Genomic DNA, 20,836 nt, shown 5'->3' with positions numbered 1-20,836 from the left:
TATATATGTAAATCCCGCTAAAATTAATAGATAATTAGTCAATAAATTGAATTTTAATTAGAAAAATTAGAAATGTAAATCTAATATCAAAATAGGACAGAGCTGTTTAAAACGAAAATTTTGACACTAATTTCAAAAAATTTAGCCTAAAATTAAACCGAACAGATCAAACCAATCGAACTGGACTCAAAATGGGCCCAAGGCCCAACCCACCTTTAATTTCCTTAACTAAATGAGCTGAAGCTCATTTCATCCCTAACCAAGGAAACACGTTCCTGGAAAGGGGAAGCAAAGAAGAAGGGTTCCAAACCTTTGAGTTCATTCCAACCTCCATAATTTTTCGCTCCGAGTTTCGATCGCTGCAACGTTTGCGACTACGCGTTCACCGCGTCGAGCTCTACGATACTATCGGATCAATTTCATTGGTAAACTTCTCTCTCAATCCAGTTTATCTATCCCTCTTGATTTTCAAAAATTATGTATGTGAGTGTTGAGATTTTGGTCCTTTTGTGTTGTAGGACCCGATTAGCTTGAAAAAAAATGCTCACTCTTGCTTATTTGGCACTTGGATACGGTAAGGATCGTTAACCCTAGTTAATTCTTTGATTTTGTGAGTTGAAAATTAAATTGGGTATGTGTATATATGACAATTGTGTTAGGTGTATGAGTATATGTGAGATGGAGTAAGAATTGAATATACTAGAGGCTTGATTTGAAACTTGAGAAACTGAATTGTGGTAAGGAAGGCTTGAAAGCTTGCTTTGTGGAGGTGTCTCGGGTTATACGTGAAAATCGGCTAAAGTATGGTTTAGGTTTCGCGTATTTAATATATAACGTTTTGTGAAAACTTAGGTTAGATGACCCTAGGATAAGTTGGAATGTAAAGAAACGTTTAATATTTAGTATCCTTGTTGTTGAATTATACTATGAGTTGTGCATTCGGTTATTGTGGTAGATAGTGATAACAAAATGTGAATTGATGAATTTATGAGTAAGAACTTGTTGAAGGGATATATGAATGTCTTGGATTGTTGAAGAACAATTTGTTGATATATTTGCAAGGTCGATATCTGACATTGTAGAATTGGGTTATAGTAGTTATGGAAGAATTATTGTGGTAATAGTAAAGTGATATTGTGTTGATTTTGGTGCTTATTAACTAGTTGGTAATTTGATTAATTGATAACTAATGACTTGGGTACATGAGCATATGAGCTTAGAATTGGTAAATTATAATTTTGATTAATGCATTTGGGAGGTGTGTGTATGTGTTGTTGATTTGAGGAATGATTTATTATGGTGGCTGTGGTGGTAACGATATAGATAGGTTATGCTGATGGTAAGTTGAATTTTAAAGAAAATGGAGGTTTGAGGTTTTGAACGAAAACTTGATTTTTACGAACTTTGGCAGTCCATAACTCGAACCTCAAATGTTGGATGAAGATGAGATTTGTTTCAAATCAAAGAGGGTTTTATAACCTTGAGAACAATATAAATTTTGCGAAAAACCGAATTCTGTAGAGAAAGTTATGGACACCGAAAATCTGGTGCAAAAACTGAAATCTTTTAAAATACAGCAGAACCAGAATTTCTGGTGTGTGCCTACGCACACCGATGTGCGCACGCACCCAGCAGTAGCAACAACTTCACTTGTGCGTACGCACGCCATGGTGCGCACGCACGCCATGGTGCGCACGCACGCACCAGGATATGTTTTCTGCTGGTGGCGCTCGCATAGGTGAGGCGCACGCACACGCTCTGCTTTTTACGAATTGTGTGCACGCACACTTGTGTGTATATGCACACACTGTTTTTTCAACACTTGTATTTTTATGATTTAAACATTGTTTTGGACCTCTAAACCTCTATTTTTATCCTTTTAACCCTATATCTTATTAGTAAGCTTAGTAATTAGTTGAAGTTAGGAAATTGAGGTAACTTGAAAATGAAGAAAAGAGGTAAACATGATGAATTATAAGAAAATGATATGAAGGTTAAAAGAAGTTATGATGCCATGGCTATGATGAATGATTACATGATGGATATGAATGGTTATGAATATTATGCGGCTTATGAAATTAATGATATCTAAGATACGAGTTTTCCTGGGTAACAGAACCGTGGCTTGCCACCACGTGTTTCAGGTTGAAACTCGATACTCTATTGACCCTACGTCATAAAGGTGACCGGGCACGTATAAATTCCCGGGAATGAATATCCCCATTAAGTGAGATATAAATGAATGAATGAATGAATGTATGAATTATGAATGAATGAGAAAATCTATGCATAGACTCGTAGGGATGCGCGACGAGGGATAGTTTAAGGTTTTCGGACTTGTCGGGTTGGCTAGATAACCGACAGATGAGCCTCATCAGCCATAGGACAAGTATACATCATGTGCATTCTGTTTGTGTTGTCTGCTATGCATTTCTTAGGATTGTCTAACTGAATATATATTATGCTATTTGTTATATTTGCTACCTGCACTACTTGTTTTCTACTTGTGCTTGAATTTGTTTGGTTGTTTGTCTCTGCTAAGTCATTAGTGATGGAGGAATGGAGGAAGCTAGGGTGGACCGATTTGGTGATAAAGTTAGGGTTAAGGAAGTAAGTTTAGAATTCCTTAGAATACCTACCCTTTTTATGGCTTCTGTTTAGAATTTAAGTTTTATAACTGAGTGTTGGCGTTCTAAGATTGCCTCTGGCATTCCCAGGACCTTATATCTTATGTGCGTGGCACCTTTACCATGTTGAGAACCTCCGGTTCTCACCTCATACTGTGTTGTTGTTTTCAGATGCAGGTCGAGAGGCTCCTCGCTAGACGCTAGGCATCTAGATTCCTGAAGCGGAGTGGTCCCTGGGTTCTTTTGATTAGTTGTTTATGTATATATGTACTTAGGTACTTAGCTTTCTCTCCAAGAAACTTGTTTATTTTGTTCCTCTTAGAGGTTTAAGGAGAGTTAAGGTTTTATTTCTGTATTTTGGGATGCTTATATATGGATGTAAATATTCTCTGGCCAGCCTTAGTTTCGCGGGTTGAGTTAGGAGCTTGTTATTTTGTATTCTTGATCCTCTATTCCGGCTCTCTGTTTACTTATGCCTTTGAACCTTAGTTTTCTTGGTACGCAAGTTACGTTGTTCTGAGCGTTGTACTTTTTATTTTACGAATTTTGTTTAATCCGTTTTGCAAGGCTCCTAGTATACTATATCCTTTATTATGTATTATTATATATTTTTATTTTAGAGGTCGTAATACCACACCACTTCTGTTTTACATTCTAGGTGTAAAGCTCTGTGTGGTAGGGTGTTACAATATATCTCTTCTAATCATGTGGTATTAATTTGTATTATTTAATAGTTTGATTTTAAAAGTCAAATAATTAAAAGTATATACTAGATTAGAGTCTAATATTTAAATTTTTAATTATACTTTAATTAAAATTAAAAAATTAATAGTCAAATTTTATCTTTATTTTTAGGGTTAAGCACGATTTTAGTCTTAAGAAATAGACCAAAAAATTTGTTTATTTCCAACTTTTTTTTCATATAAAATCGTCCCTAAAATAGTACCAAACATAACATGACTTTTCATAATTCAAAAAAAAAAAAAAAGTGTTACTTCCCAAATAGACTCTTAAGTCTACTATCTATATATTACACCTTATTAAATCATATAGTGTAGACATAGTTTATCAATTTGTTATTCAAGGTTTAAAATATTCTATTTTTATTTCAAATATTTTATTTCATCTTATTTTAATCTTTTAAAAATATCACTTTTTATTTATTATTATCTTTTTCTTTTCTTGTTATTTTATTATTTTTACTCTTAAATCACTACAACTATCACTATAACTACTATAATTATGATTTTTTAATTTGCTACTATCTAAAAAAAAATCATAATAGAAAAAAGGGTATTTTGAAAAAAATAATTTTCACCAATAGACTAAAATAAGATGAAATATGACAGTTGAGATAAAAATAGAAAGATTCAAATGTTAGTGACAAAATTAAAACTTAACTCAAAGATTAAGAACTAAAACAATACTTTATCTTACTATCCTTTGCCATGATAATTAAAAATTCTAATTTTTTTTATCTCAAATTTAGTCGTACTTATGCAAATCAGTTTTTATAAATAATCAACTATATATATGACACTTTTAAGAGTTAATAATATAAATGATTAAAAATTTTGCTTATGAATTACAAGGAGATGTCTGGTAAATTTATTAATAATATTTTTTAAGAATAATAAAAAAGTAATTTTATTAATGAGTAATTTATCAAACTTTAAACACATGTAAAATATTTATTTTTTATTTAAATTTTTTTAGTATTAAAAATATTTAAACTTTGCAATTGATTGTGATTTTATAAATTAAAATTTTTGTAATAATGATTTTTTTATATTTTTCTCAAAAAATAAATACTTTATGTATTTTCATATATTATTGCAAGACACAGGTAGATATACTAGTTTAAGTCAAATTGAGGTTGAAAAATTTATCTCATTTTTCAATTATTACAAACAAACATAGTACTAGATGAAGAGAAATATCTGAGTAATATAATGGTCTTCTCAACTCTGAAGCTATCTGAATTTATTATTTCGTTTGTGATTAGACTTTAGTTCAACAACATCAACAAATGTATCCCACATGACATATATTCGATGTTTTTCTTTGAATTGCCAAGGCTTTTTTTTAAAGAGTAAAATATCTTTTTCTGTCTAATTTTTTTAATTCAGGCAACTTATACTTTAACAATTAAAAAATGATAATTTATTTTTTTTATTTTTTTCATTAAATGCATGAGATTTTTATGAGAATTTTTTACAAAAAATGATGAAAAATGCTTACATGTAACATAATTTATATGACTTTACCTTTATCAATTCTACGTGAATGATAACTATTTGATGGTGATGACTTTTAATTTCTATATAATCATCAAAACGATGTTTCAATCAAATGGTTATTATCCTTGTAACGTTATTTTGATAACTGTATAGACGATAAACAGTCTAAATCAAATGATTACCATCCATATAAAATAGGTAAATGTCAGATCATACAAGTTAAGCTAATATCACATATAAGCATTTTCAGCTACTTTTTGTTGAAAATTCTCATAAAAGGGCTAATATCACATATAAGCATTTTCAGCTACTTTTTGTTGAAAATTCTCATAAAAGGGCTCGTGCCTCTAATAAAAAAAAATATAGAGAACGAAATATCATTTTTCAATCATTAAAGTGTGAGTTGTTTAAATTAAAAAAGAAAGTCAAAAAAGGGTTTTACTCTTTTCTAAAGCTTCCAAGTGACCTTCTACATATAATGGGCTGATTCATAGTTTGCTTAGCTCTGAAATGGAAAAGGCCAGAGAGATAAGCCATGTTCTCATGGGTCAAACTCACAACATGAAAATCTTGCCTATATCTGCCATTAGGAGTTAGGACCACAACTTTGAGTGGTTCCACATGCCACCTTCCTTCAACCATCCAAATGCTATTCTTAAAGTTCAGAAATCTGTCATAATCATCCAGCATGATGTATATAGATTCTGATCACTTAATTATTATCAACAAATTTCTAATTAACTTGTCACTTGTCGTACATTTTATACATTTATTATTAAATGAGCATAAGCTAATTACTAATTAGGTTGTAACAATGAAAATGCAGTTAAAATGGTTAATAATGATACTATGTTCTAGGTATAGTTTTGGCGGATTCTAATTGATGGTCTATATACTATAGGAGACACCTAAGATATAATTCCTCGTCTAATTAACTATTATTATTATTATTATTATTATTATTATTATTATTATTATTATTATTATTGTGAGTTTCTAGGAGTGTTCAAATTCAAACCGATCCAAATTAAACCGTTTATTCAATCCAATCTAAACCGAAAACTGATTAAAATCACACTAATTCAAATTTGATTGGATTCTATTTTTTTCAAATCGCTGGATCGGATTTCGGATCTACTTTTCATAACTGATCCGATCCGATCCAATCCAAACTGCACAATGTTCTATAATATTATTATTTTATTATTATATTTACAGTTATACTTATAACATGTTCAATTTATTATGTATTTTATATTATTCATATATTATTATTATTTAATAAATATTTTATATTTAAAATATTATTTTATTTATTTATTTTAACTAACCTATAATTTTATTTCTATTGCTATGTTATCATTGATTTTTTAAGATATTGTTGAGACTTATTATATGTATTTAATATTTTTAATTTACAAAACTGCAAATTCAGTCAAACCGCTTGAAATTGGATTGAATCGGATCGGATTTATTTTTAATTCATCAAATCTAAACTGCATTGTAAATAAAATTAATGTTAAAATCGGATGAATTTTTGACTCAAAACCGTAGCGCAAACACTCCTACTTCAGTTGGAAATGTAAAGCACGAAGACACTTTTTTTCAGGTTAAAATTTAGAGCGTCAAACTAACTTCTAGTCATGAGAAATATTTAACTAATTAAGAGTATGTTTGGGATAGAAAGGAAAAAGATTATCTAAAATAAAAATTAATAAAATAATAAAAGTAAAAAATTAATTATTACTAAATTTATAATTTTTTTATATATATTTTTTATTTTATCAATTTTTTCACTTGCTTGATTTTTAAAAAGAAGTTGAAATAACAAAAGAATGGAAAGACAAATTAAAAAGGGTACTTACATAAAGTGACTAAAGCTCAATGTTTTTTAGCGGTTTTCATGGGAAGATTCCAAAGAGTGGAAAGGTTAATGTGCAAGGATTCATTGTCTTCATTTAATTCTTATCCTATTTCTCTAATGTATCAAATCGATAATCACTTTCCCGTTGTCTAGAATCACCCTCTTTTAGCTCCATCAAGCAGTTTAATAATTGTACTCTGTTCAATTATTCATAGATTGCCCTTTAATTTGTGTTGTCGTATTATATTGAAGAACTGTTTCATCAATAGAGGAATGCAGAATTATCTTTTTCCTTAGTCATTGTTTCACTTAATAAAGACAAAATTACATGTACAAACACCCTATTAATTCAACAATATATTTGTACTTTTATGTGATTAAGCAATATTACACATGGCACCAAGGAACTTGGTGTGTACAAAATATGCGAAACAACTATTTAATATTTAGAATTTAGATACAGTAAAATATCCTAACTATTTTTAAATAATAACCAACGAAAATATGAAAGGAAATAATTTTTTTTTTTTTTGGTGTACTGAAAGGAAATAATATATTAGCTGCAGTAGGGGACCATAAAATTGGGCTTTCAAATAATGTTACGGGTCGAAGTTTCTTCAATGCTAGTCCATAATATTATAATAATAAATGCATTGCACAACACATATATTTAGGTTGCTACATTGTCAACTTGGCGTCATGCTATTGTAGTGAGTTCAAGCTAGGTGGGTCAAGTACAAGCCTTTCCCACATAACTTGAATAGAAAGTTGGGCCAAAATGGGAACTAAATTAATTTCAACGAATGGGGAAACCCTAACAAATTTGCTCTTCTTGAACTGCTATTGTCCACCAGAATTCCGAACCCACTATGACGCTTGATTGCATTTTAAACTAAACCATAAAATTCATCCACAACACCAAGTCAATTATTTGAGTTTATGCCACCTAAAATGATTGAAGCATATACCATAAGAGCGTATTACATCAAACAAATTTGATAGTATAATACTATAATGTTTACCCCCGTCTGCTACAACTATAGTAGTGCATTTCTTAAGGTAAATTTTATTATTAGAAATTTAGCAGCAGAGAAACAACTAAAAATGAAAGAGAAAGGGACTATGCAGTACAAAAAGGAAAAAAAGAACAAGTAAATATAGAAAACGGATAGTTTATAAAACGACGGCAGAGGTCAAACTATTTGTTATTGGTTTTTTGTACACCAGAGGCAGTAGTATCAAAGTTGACCAGGCTAATTTGAGTCAAGGGTGCATTCAGCAATTTTCTCCCAAGACTTGCAAGTTTTGTCTTCAGTGTCAGTTTTGTATAATGCAAGGCGATTGATCTGAAAGCTCAAGCCATTGAGACTTTCATCAAGAACATTAGCCTTCTCTATAGCCTTCTGCTTCTCTTCCTCAGTTAAATCGCCATAAATAAGACTCAAGTGTGGCATGTAAGCTGCACATGTAAGCAATATATCAACTAGTTTTTTTTATTATTATAAATAAAAAGAAAAACAAAAAGGGGTAAAAGTCATGTTCCATGAATCTCCCACCTACCCTTCACTTCACATTACAGCATTGTCACTTGTACCTAAAAGCGTTTGCCTTTAAGATACTGCCTCACAAATCATTTAACCCATGTAAACTAGATAGGCTTTCTGATCTATAAACCCTTGCTGAACAAGTCAACAAAAAGGGTGAACAATGAACACAGTATATCTCTCATCAGAATAGCAGACCTTAATGATTGGTACTGGCACTACAAAGTCTTAATTAACTGCATGTTAGCTTAAATCTCACACAATTGATGAATGACTTACTAATTACTAGCTTAAAGGCTCCTTTTTTTTTTCTTTTCTTGATATAAATTATATACAGTAGTACTACGGAGCAAGTACATTTTGTGATTTGTATTCATCAATTAGCCATTATTAATATTTTTAATGATGTAAGATTATATCTAATGGCGTGAAATTATACACACTTTTCTTGATGGTTAAATACTAGCTAGATCTTAATAAAAGTGCTGGCTCATGAGACTTTCTCATCACCATAAATGCAACACTGTGATGTAATAATGTGTGGAGCCACAAAGACATAAACAATGCTGATAAATTGAAATTGGTCCCATGTTTTAATGATCATACCTACTATCTACAGCAATCTTATTCATCAATTTATTATAACAATATATCTTATTCAAAAAAGGACTAAATTAATGGTAGGAATAATTAAGATCTGTAACTTACGAGTTGAACGCTCGTAACCAAAGTGGTTGCAGCAGTGTGAGCTAGTTTCCATAACCTAATAATTAGTTCGACGAAAAAATAGTTTCAGTTTCCCTTCTTCCTTTCCGCAATAACAGAAATGACGAATTGAATTACGGGAAATTGAAAAGAATAACCTGAGGATGGGGATGAAGGAGAAGATAAACACACTGATAGAAGAAGGTGCCAGAGGCGACGCGGTCAACGGTCACATCGTAGGCCTTGAATCCTTCACACGCCGATCGGAGCTTGTTCTGAGCCTCATCGGCGGTCAATCTGATGGCTCCGACCACCGTGATGTGCGGCTCGAAATGCGGACCACCGAACTCCGATCGAAGTCCCGCCATGAGGTTCCCCAACCTTGCCGCCACGTCAGGCGGTGGAATCGCCCACACCGAATACACTTGCGTCGCCATCATTCACTTACACTAGATCGAAGAGTGTTAGTAGATGAAGATCACAACTCTTTCGGATTCAGTCCCTCTCTTGCGTTGCGTTATCTATAAGCTGATTCATTTCGTAACTCTATTCTTTATTTATGTCTTAATAAATTCTTAACACTCCTAAGTTAATTAAATTATTAAATGGCACATGTCCGTTATATTATTGAAACTTACATATCTATCACAAATATAATTATTTTAATTGGAATTAATTTCTATATATTGTTGTTAAAACCTTATTTATATATAAAAATTAATCATCAAAGTAATTATTATATATTTGTGTATAAATAATGTGGTATTTCACATGTATATATTTTATACAGTTGGTGTTAAGTCTTTGTGTATATTCTTATAACATAATAGTAATACCCATGCTTCTAATTAATTAACATCATATTATTTTTAAATTATTCTAGAAAATTTTAATTAGTTAAGTTTAATCCTAAAAAAATATTTCATATCTGTTACAAATAATATTCGTCTGAATACTGTTTAACTCAGATCAATCAGTTTATGTTACACGAAAATAATTACAATTATTATTACCTTTATAAAACAAACTCAACATTGAATAAGCGTTTCAGAGAGTTGTATCCTCCTGACCCAAGATATGAAATCAACTTATAAAGAAAGAAAACATACACACATCAATACATTCATTCATTGATACGATAAATAAAAGGGAAAGTAGAGAATTCACAAGTTTTCATTCATTGGAATGGCCCTTCTGGTAACTGTAACTGAAGCCGTAGGTCCTTGAGGTCTGTACTGGTACCTTGTTGAAACCACCAAATAGACAGAGAAGTTAATCAAACTCAGCACCGAAAGTAACAAGAAGAACAAGTTCAGATGGTTCCTGTTAATGTTATTCCCCCTCAACCACCCTCCACTTGCAGTGATATTCTTCGTTGCACCATTCACAATCTGAACCATTATGGTACTAAGAAAATAGCCAAGCGCCATGGAGCACCAAAGGAAGCAAGTGGACGTGGACTTGAGCGCTTTTGGCGCCTCCGAATAGAAGAATTCAAGTAAGCCGACGTAGGTGAACATGTCCGCTATTCCAAACACAACGTACTGAAAAGAGAGCCAGAATATGCTGAGTGGCAATGGCTCAGTTGCATCGAGCATGTTGTTGTCTCTTGCAACGTTCTTTCTTTTGACTTCTATGGCTGCAGCAATTGCCATTGAGATTGAGGAGAGGAGGAGGCCGACGCCTATGCGCTGGAGGTGCGTTATGCCGGTAGGGATGCCGGTGATCTTGCGGAGGAGGGGGACGCAGACGCGGTCATAGAGAGGGATGATGATGAGCAAGAAGAGGACCGGGATGATTGGGAGAGATGCAGGGGGGATGTTGAAGTGGTTGGTGATTCTTGTGTCCATGGTGTAGCCTTGTTGGACTGAAAAGGTTTGGAGTTGTGCTAAGCAAAGAGTCATTATTATTGTGCACAGGAATATTGGCACCATGCTTGCAATCACTTTTGCATTTTCCACTTGTGTCACTCTGCATACTTTCCATGGACCCCTTTCTGCTTCCGCGTTCCATCTTCTTTCTTGGATTGCAGCTTTGTCCAAGAATCTGCACAATTACTCTTTTTTGTTAGTATTAGCAGAGAAATTATTATTAAATCATTGCGGAATCGGACTTACCTGTAAATATTTCTATGTGGTAGATATTCCAAGTCTAGGGCTGCTTCTTTGTCCTGTTCAATCTCGTAGAGTTCCATAGGATCTGCAGGAAGTTGAAGGTTTCTGTTGCGAATTGCAGCAACATAGACCTGAATGATCTGAATGATGGCGCTTGTTTCACTTAAAACATGGATTCGGTAAAGTGGAATTCCAAAAGCAAAGATTAGGAGGCCTAAGAAAATAGCAACAGTGGAGATTCCAAAGCCCCAATCCCATCCTTTATGGTCTTCTATGTACACAAACAAGGTTAGGCTGACGGTGCCACCAACACAAACAGCAAATAACAGACCGTTGAAGAACGTGGACATCTGCACGGATTCCTTAGGGTGCTTCTCATCAAACTGATCTGCACCGTGCGATGGAAGCGAAGCCTTCACCCCTGCACTCCCCAAGGCCAAGACATAAAGGCCGAGATAGAGAAAAGCTTGATTACTGCCAGCGAGTTTGTCACACTTTGCAGTTGGATCCAGCACGTTGCAAAGTGGGGGTTTGAGGGTTTTGCTGTGTGCTTGAACTGTGAGCAATGAGAGGCCCAAGAACTCGAAGAAGGCAGAGACGAGAACGGATTTGCATCTGCCAATCCAGGTGTCGGCCAGAACGGCCACAAGAATGGAGAGAATGTAACTGACACCCATGTAGTTTGTGACCATGTTAGCCGCGTCTGATAGCACGTAGTGCATGGTGCGGTTGAAGTATGTCACCGAGTTCACTGCTATTGAGAGTGTTGCCATGTTCTCAAATGCAAACATCACTGCATGCATGCAACGTGCGTAAGTGCATGCATGTATGTAAGTGTAACATTCACTAGTTATATATACGTATACGTACCTAGTGCGAGCACAGCAACTGTGAAGCCACCATGCTTGTTTCTCACAGCTCTTCTTCCTCTCCAATCAACTTTTCCATCCACCACCAACTCTTCTTCCTCCTGCTCCACCCACTCCATATTCCTTCTCCTCTCAACAGCTTCAGAGTTTTCCTGCATATAGTATATGTTTATCTTTATCAACATATATGCGTGTGAGCTAGCTTGCTATATGTATATAAAGGAGTGAAACTCCCTTACAGTTGTCTTTAGGTAAAGTTGACAGTTGAGACTGTTCGATGACAATTTAGTCAAATTTATCAAATTATTTAACAGTTCTTAGTTATCAAATTAATGTAAAAACAACTGTATGTGAATCTCCACCGTATAAAGAATTACGTACCATGGTTAATTACTGATCAGAATGTAACAAATGCTTTAATGAGCTAGTATATCGATCTGTCCAATTAAAGAGAAAGAGAGGTGGCACGTATATGTGCTTTGTTTCAACTTATCGTTATCATTATATATAGTGTTATAGGTGCTTGTTGCTTACAAATCATGTGTGTGTAATGAGACTGAATACATCACACATACAAATTGAAGGTAGTTGATGACCAGTTCTATGAGAGAGCTGTTATTGGCTGCTAGCAGAATTGAATGTTATGCGACTTGCCGGCTTTAACAAAACTAAGATTCCAAAACACTCACCATCAACACTACAAATTTGGATGTTCCCTATTTTAATTTCATATACCTTAATGAAAAATATTAGGTGATCAACTCTTTTTCTTTATTTTTGTCTTACATTTAAATCTAACAGACTAACACTAATCACTGTTGCAGAGTATCGAAGTAATTGTTAAATTATATATAGCTGCAGAACTATCTAGCTTTCACAGTACATTGAAAATATCAATTTTATGACAGGAACGTGGTTTTTTGGTGACTTAAAAGAAAATAACAAAAACTAAGAAAGAAAAAAAAAAAACAAGAAACTGCTTAAGAAAGGCAGTTCCGCTGAATACTACTCTCAAACTCCTTCCAAGGCAATGGAAGCTCCACTTGGGGAGAAATAGTCCTCATTGCAGTCTTTGCCATGATGTCTGCTACTGTATTTGTATCTCTCAAGATCAACCGAAGATCAGCACGCCATTTCCAAGACATGATATCTCGGATATTTAACACCAAAGGATTAATAAACCCAGAGCAATCTTGTAAATTATTGACAAAAGTAAATGCCTCCACACAGTCTGTCTCACATATAATGTCTCTTTGTCCCGAGTCCCATGCTAAAAGAAAGTCTCTCCAAATAGCAAACAACTCTCCTTGCAAAATGCTACGACTCTCAATTGTTCCCAGACAGCCTCGTTGCCACCTTCCCTTCCAATCTCTGCTAACACAAGCAAAACTAACTCGAGCACCACTGCCAGGATAGCTAGCATCACAATTAATCTTAAAGGTACCCACTGAGGGGGGAATCCAAGAGCCACTAATGGTTGAGGGGATAGATAGCAGAATGTGGTTTAACATGCACGTCATAATGCTAAGAAATTTTTTTTTTTTCAAAGTTAGGAGTGAAGTTTGAACCCAAAACCTCTAGATGGATGAGGAATTCCATAAAAATATTCGAATCTGAACTCTTGTTATGTTTGACTTTAGTGCATGCAAGTGAAGCAAACTATCCGTAAAGAAAACAACTAAGAGATAGTCCAAAGATACCTTCTAGAGTATATGCGTATGTCTATTCTATTCCTTAGCGAATAATTTTATTCTCTTTGAAGGCGACTCCTAACACTCTTTTAACGATCCTTTGCAATCAGTTAGGCTTAAAGTATTAATTAGCACTCAACATTGAAACATCACCACCTTTTGGTGATAATAACTTATAGTGTTCCATAATGAGTGTCACATCTAAGAGAAAATTTTGATGGTACATTTTACATACAATCCAGAAACAATAATGCAAACAGATTTCACATCAGACTATACATAAATTTGGAGGATGAAGAAAAGTGCATGAGTTGCTATTGCTACCCCACTTGCCACTTGTTGATCCTAGTTTAAGCTCTCAACTGGCACTGATGGCGTCTCCAATTAATTAGATATTGGATTATTTGCCGGCTAATGATAGCTTTGCTGCCAATTATTATATTCAACTAGCTAGACTGATATTCTTACATATTCAATTAAATAAATAAATGCTCATTTTCAAACCATATATATATTGTATACCTCATGTCCTGATGATTGCGTTTAATTTATTTTATCTTGCATTGAACAAAATATCTTAGGATGAAAAAAGGCATAATCTGTTAACAATATCATTATATTTTAATCAATCATTGAATGGCTTATAAAACTAAACTCACAAATAAACAATTCTACTAAGAATAAAAATGAAAAAGACCCTGTGCAGGGGGGAAAGAATAATTAAAAGAGAAAGAATGTTAATCAGTAGTTAAGCAAAGAATACTTAATTCTGAGTACAATTTTTCCCTTGTCCACTCCAAGCTTAGCCCCTGTGACTAACCAATGACCAGGAATATCTTGAGGCCCTTTACACATCTCTGTCATGTCCACAATCTTTGCATGTTTTGCAGTCTTGAGTGAATTCTCTTCCTTTCTATCATCAGAGTTTTTCTTTGTCATCGACGATGAAGAACCGTCCTGCTTATGATCCCAAACAGACCTCCTTATGGTACATCCAGGTACCTTAGAGTAGAGGAGCTTGAGGTGCAACACATTCTTGGCACCAAAGTCCCAAACACAAAGCTGAGCCCCAGTCACAATGTGAACACCAGAGAGCTCCCCAATACTTGTTTCTGTGTACTCAACTGGTGCAGTGCTTACATGGGAGAACTTCTTCCATTTGATCTTTTCGAACCAACGGCTGTCTTGCTCCTCTGGACCTTGCCACTTGGGAGCACCTATGGCCATGTCTGCATCCCAGTGGGGTACAAGGATTCTTGGCAGGGAGACTAGATGCTGCAAATGAATTGCGAGTCGGTTCTGTTTGATGCCTTCTAGTCCAAGCCTTAGCCCAGTGACTGGTTTGCGTCCAACTGTTACCTGCAAACAACATGTCTAGGAGTGTAACTGCAACTTATTACCAACAACACTATAAATTGATCAACAATGTTAACTGAATCCATATATGGTTTCAGTTCAATTAAAGTTTAGCACTTTTCTCTGAGTTTTGTATTCTGAATTAGTTAATTCCCTGGATCAAGGTTTGGTAAACAATACCTGATCTGTAGTAATATAAAGCTTTGGTCCCATCAAGCTGAACTGGAGGGATGGACAGACAGGCTCCTTCCTTTGTACATTGCCCTGCTCCGGTGCCCAAACTCGAGATATTTGGAAATCTAAGAATTGCTGAAGATCTTCCATAGGGGGTTTGTCTGGTGGATTAGCAGACAGAAGAACTATTAAAACTAGACAAAACTACTACTAAAACAGTTAAAAAAAAAAAGGGAAAAGAGAAAAGGGTATTTGCTGCTTTATTAAGTATCAAACTTGTAATGTTAGGTATGAAGAATCTCCTAAAAGCTTAAGTTATTAAATAAAACTCTTGAATAGTTTAATCTGTATCAATATTTTTAACTTGTATATTTGATAGTTTATGATGTTAACTATTTGAAGGACTAATTGAGTTGCATTATCTCTTAATACATATCCACAAGAATAATGTACAGCACAGTCGTAATAACTATATTAGACTTACATTCTAGATATAGATCAATTGCACGGGTCAAATGATTTACACCAGCCACTCCTTCAAGAAGAGAAACAATGGGTGTAAATGTCATGTTAATGATATCTGGTGCTAATTTTACTGTCTCAGCCCATTTGGCATGATCTTGCTCAAGATCATTACCACCTCTTCTTCTAAAAATGACAGTAACATCCTACACCAAGAAAATGAAAGGTCGTATATTGACATAAGTTTAGTTAATCTATGGAATCATTGTCAGCATAATTTTCAATTAAATATATATAGCAACCAAAATGATGTAGCACATGACAGCCAGAACTTACACCTGCTTTTCAAAAGCATAGCCAAGTTGTATAAATGATCATGGATTAATAGTAGGAAAATGACATATACTAACCTTCTCCTTGTATTTTAAAGGATTAGGGACAGGCAGGTTTTTCACACCAAGAAACCTATCATCTACAATGTCATTTACATATTTCCCAATGTCTTGGTAGCTCAAACTAGATGTTTGATGCTGCTTGATATAGATGACATCTCTGCCACCAATTGTTGCAGATGTGACAATATGTGTGCCGTAGTTCTCAATAAAACTGTGGTGGAGTAAGGGATGAAATGTTGAGTCAGAGTATGTATAGGATTAGATCCTTTTTCTACTCTAGAATTAAGTCAGATTACAAAAAATGCCTTATGCAGTCTATATTGTTACTGACTTACTGTACAACTCAGAAAGTATCTGTGATTATATGCTTACTACAAACATTTAGTGGTTAGTGGTTCAAGCATATCAAACCAAAACCATTTTCTACAAAATGAAGTTGAGAACTAGAAAATCATTCTTTACAGGCAAACAATGACAACGTAATTTACCTTGCCAAGGATGCTGGATCCCAAGAGTGAGGAACAGAACACTTGATTTCTTCATTCAAGACCAAATTCAGGCTGGTTAGTCTAACCTCGAAAAGTGGAATGAAATATCCAACAATGGCAAGGGATTTTGTAGCTGTTGCGTCGACTGTGTAGGAGCCATTAAAATTGAACATAGAATTGAAGCTTCCATTTGGAATTTCCCCAGTTAAGCCGGATTTCTCATTGAAATATTTTGCCATCTGCAAAAGTCGATCATCAAATAAGGTTTCAAGTACTCTTCTGGTGAGGAGGAATACTAGCTAGAGAACCATCAGAATTTATTATTTTTAGCCATCAGTTAGCCATCAATGTTTAAAAGTATGGGATAAAGTATATTGTTGAATTACTAGACTAAAAGAACTATACTAAAAAAGAATTGAGTTGATGGCTAAGTGATTGCCAAAAATAATAAATTCTAATTGTCCCCTAATATTTTTCTTCTAGTGAGTCCAATGCGGCCAGAGGAATTACAATGTATGTTTCATGTAAGCAGAACCAAAAGAAAATAACTCATCAACAAGAAGAAACTAAAAACAAGGACTAATGTTTATAATGAATGCAGGTACTAAAAGATGAACAGATTGTAGCAAAAATGGAAATATAGGTTTTGAAGTTCAACACATCAAGAGAGCTACAAGATTATTATTATTATCCATCAAAACACTATATTTCCATTGCAGCATAAGACCAAACATAATGCATGCACTTCATAAACTACTCATTTCAAAATAAACAATTCTTGCCACCTTGCCACCAAATACACCAAGTGTCGCAAAAGCAAAGATTATTTAACAAACAAGAAAACAAAACTACATATGAAAAGTAACTGAAAAAAAAATCTTATACCCCGACTTCGTTTTTATTCATCAAAACCAGGAGAGAGCTATTGTGAAAGCAAAACAATCACCTCATGGAAAGTGCAGACAGGGAGCTTCTTCACGTGACTGTTCTCTGCGGTGCAAGTGATGATGCCAATGTCAGCATGCACATTTGGAACAACTACGCCATCAGAGACAATAAGATCCTTCTTGGCATGTTCCTGATGAAGAAGCCTAGACCCTTTACAGTAGAGAAGGCGAAAATCATTAGAGACATCAAAGCCTCTACCAAGAGCATGGGTTGTGTTGGTGAGAGTTGCAGTGAGGGATTCAGAGCTCATTGTACTTGGATTCTCCATTGCTGATTCTCATAATAAGGATTAGCCAATGGACTGCTCGGATCGGTTGTGAATTGCATCTTTTTATGTGGAAAGTGAAGTTCTTTTTGTGATTCTTATGCGGGAAAATTGGTGGGGTTGGGATTGGGAACCTTGGACTTTGTGATTGGTGGCCTTTTGTTACATTCGTTGTTTCAAAAACATGCGTTTGACTTGAATGATGATAATGTCTGAAAAACGCGTGCTCCATGCAGATGTGCAAAACTTTGTTGACAATCAAAGTTTGACAAGAATGAAAATTCATTAATTTTAATTTGAACTGTGACCAAGAGTGATGATGACACACTGTTTGAATCATGTATCAAATGTCATTCTCGGAGCACATGTCAATGCGATCATACAACGTACTTTTTACTTTTATTAGTGTATATTCCCGTGCAGCATATAAATTTTTTTTGTTAAAAAATTAAATAGATATATATATATATATATAATAAAAATTATTATAAATATTTTACAACTTGACCATATTAAAAATAATTAGTTTTTGTTTTAATTAATTTGAGTTAATTAAGTGGTCATCTCACTAGCCTGCTTAAGTAAGTATTAGAAGTTTGGATTTCATCTTGTGTGCGATTCATTGACTAGTGGCATAATCTTGTCTTCAATCTGTCAAGTTAGAAAATACTGTATAAAAAAATATAGTATTTATTTTTAAAATAGAACAATCTATTATTGATGGTAATACTTATAGAAATTTGTTTTTGTAAAAATTTACCTAAAATATTTTCATTTGTTAGTATCATATTCATTTTTAAAGTAAAAAAAATATGATCAATATTGTTATCCGTTAAAACTTCACATTTTATAACATGATTTTCAAGTTTTCAAATTTATAGACTTATGTCATTATAAAAACTATTAGATTAATCAATATTTTTTTGTAACATTACCAGAACATCATTGTTAAGTATTAGTTAGTATGAAAAGATATCAATAACAATTTTTATTATTCAATATACAATTTATTCTATTAAAAAATAAATTAATATTCTGTAAATCGATAAATATATTTTCTTTTAATTTTTTATACCATTTTATTTGATAATATTTGTCATTAAAAAATAATAAATGACCACATATTCTATAATATAATGTACAAAATAATTTTTTATCTTAAAATTAATTCTAACTAGTGAGATAAAATTTAAAATAATATTTTTATTTTTTTACTCAAATTTAAATATGAATTCAGAATTGATTAACAACTCATCCTTTTTTAATTTTAATAAAAAAAATAGTTTAGTATAAAATATTCAGCATTTAATGATTTCGATCATTTATATTTCAATTACTAAAAATTGAATTAAAAATTAATTATAATTTAATAATCAATAATATATATGTAAATACATAAATAATAATATTTAATGTATTAATTATTTATTTTTTTAACAGGACTAATATACAATTTATTATCCAAATTTTTTTTATAAATTTTATAATATGTGAAAATTGTGATATTATTATTATTATTATTATTATTATTATTATTATTATTTAGAACTATTCATAATTTTTTTATTATGTAATTAACTTAATTAATAATTTTTATTATTTATTTTCTTAGATGATAATTTAAGTAATTTATTTTATATGTTAAATAATATAAATAATATCTTATATCTTAAATTCATTAAATATTAAAAGGAAAAAATCATGCAATAAATCATATAAATAGTCATTACAAAAAATAGAAAAACTATTTATCATATATAATAATTTTTTATATAAATAGTGCCATGTATATATTAGGATTATCTATTTTAAATATGTGAGTGATTATTATTAATTTTACTTTTTTATTATATTAATAAATAATATTTAAAACTAAAAGAGAGAAAAAATATAATTAAATTTTTTTTAAAGAGATTTTAAAAAATCTCTTGTAAACATATCTAACTTTTACATATACTAAATGTTATAATATTTAATAGTATAGTATTTATTACCACAATCAATGACTCAAAATATTAATGAGATAATAGTCAAATTAGTCCCTTAAATAATGGAACATTCTTTAAATTCGTCCCTAAAAGATTTTTTCAATCAAATTGGTCTTTCAAAGATTACCAATTAATCATATTTGTCTTTCAGTGACTTCATTAATAATTTTTGTCAATGATTGATGACATAAAATGTTAACTGATAGCATACATGATACCTAATATATCCGATTATACACTGACCAAGTGCATGTTTGGGCGCCATTATTTTGTTAAAAAAAGATCTTTTTTCCAATGAAAAAAGATCTTTTTTTATTTTTTAACGTGTTTGGCAAATTTCTAGTAGTAAAAGTAAAAGCACTAGTAAAATCAAAAAAAGATCTTTTTTGAGAAGTTGTAATTTACATCTTTTTTTTAAAAGATCTTTTTTCCTTAAAAAAAAAGATGTTTTTCATGTAATAAATAAACAAAAAAGTACTTTTATATTGTTATACCCAAACATAATTGATTGATAAAAAGATCTTTTTACATGAGATATCCAAACATAAAATTACTTTTACTTCTCTATAAGATCTTTTAAAAAAAGATAACTCAAAAAAAGATCTTTTCTTAGAAGCTCACCCAAATATTAATAAATTAACGTAAATTAATAAGGTCTTTTCTTAGAAGCTCACTCAAAAAAAGATCTTTTCTTACATGGTTATATTGGGAATATAATTTATGTAAATGGAAAAAGAGACTAAATTAATAAATTTTTATAAAAATATAGTCAATATTCAATTAGACATGTCAAATATTATGTATGTTGACAATTAACGTTTATATTATTAATTGTTGACGAAAATTATTAATGAGGTCATTGAAGGACAAATATGATTAATTCGTAGTATTTGAAGGACCAATTTGATTGAAAAAAAAATTTTAAGGGCGACTTTAAAAATGTTCCATCTTTCAGGGATTAATTTGATTATTAACCCAAATATTAATTTAAGATATACTTAGATCCAGTAAGACCTCAAAACAAGTAAGATCAATCTAGGCCCATTGTTAGAATTTCAAATCCGACTTAAGTTCATTACCTTAAGGCCCAATGCAAAAGAAGTCCA

At 32.3% G+C, this 20,836-nt stretch overlaps 3 protein-coding genes across 3 annotated transcripts; all 3 read right to left on the bottom strand.

Moving 5' to 3' along the window:
* Positions 1-7,781: 7,781 nt before the first annotated feature.
* On the bottom strand, positions 7,782-9,608 carry LOC107632153 (cyclic phosphodiesterase). The gene is made up of 3 exons (XM_016335821.3): positions 9,139-9,608; positions 8,984-9,038; positions 7,782-8,190 (listed from the first exon to the last, which is right to left on the bottom strand). The coding sequence occupies exons 1-3, from the start codon at positions 9,418-9,420 to the stop codon at positions 7,985-7,987; spliced, it is 543 nt and encodes a 180-aa protein (XP_016191307.1). The 5' UTR covers positions 9,421-9,608; the 3' UTR covers positions 7,782-7,984.
* A 393-nt stretch (positions 9,609-10,001) lies between these two features.
* Positions 10,002-12,082, bottom strand: LOC107634040 (protein NRT1/ PTR FAMILY 4.5-like). The gene is made up of 3 exons (XM_016337625.3): positions 11,965-12,082; positions 11,098-11,887; positions 10,002-11,026 (listed from the first exon to the last, which is right to left on the bottom strand). The coding sequence occupies exons 1-3, from the start codon at positions 12,080-12,082 to the stop codon at positions 10,144-10,146; spliced, it is 1,791 nt and encodes a 596-aa protein (XP_016193111.3). The 3' UTR covers positions 10,002-10,143.
* A 2,175-nt stretch (positions 12,083-14,257) lies between these two features.
* Positions 14,258-17,850, bottom strand: LOC107632152 (MACPF domain-containing protein CAD1). The gene is made up of 6 exons (XM_016335820.3): positions 17,476-17,850; positions 16,530-16,768; positions 16,057-16,252; positions 15,669-15,852; positions 15,191-15,345; positions 14,258-15,013 (listed from the first exon to the last, which is right to left on the bottom strand). The coding sequence occupies exons 1-6, from the start codon at positions 17,743-17,745 to the stop codon at positions 14,396-14,398; spliced, it is 1,662 nt and encodes a 553-aa protein (XP_016191306.1). The 5' UTR covers positions 17,746-17,850; the 3' UTR covers positions 14,258-14,395.
* Between the last annotated feature and the right edge of the window lie 2,986 nt (positions 17,851-20,836).

This window comes from Arachis ipaensis, chromosome B10 (genome assembly GCF_059453495.1).
Source record: "Arachis ipaensis isolate K30076 ecotype BB chromosome B10, ASM5945349v1, whole genome shotgun sequence".
Lineage (NCBI taxonomy): Eukaryota > Viridiplantae > Streptophyta > Magnoliopsida > Fabales > Fabaceae > Arachis > Arachis ipaensis.
This window is presented reverse-complemented; position numbering and strand designations above follow the sequence as displayed.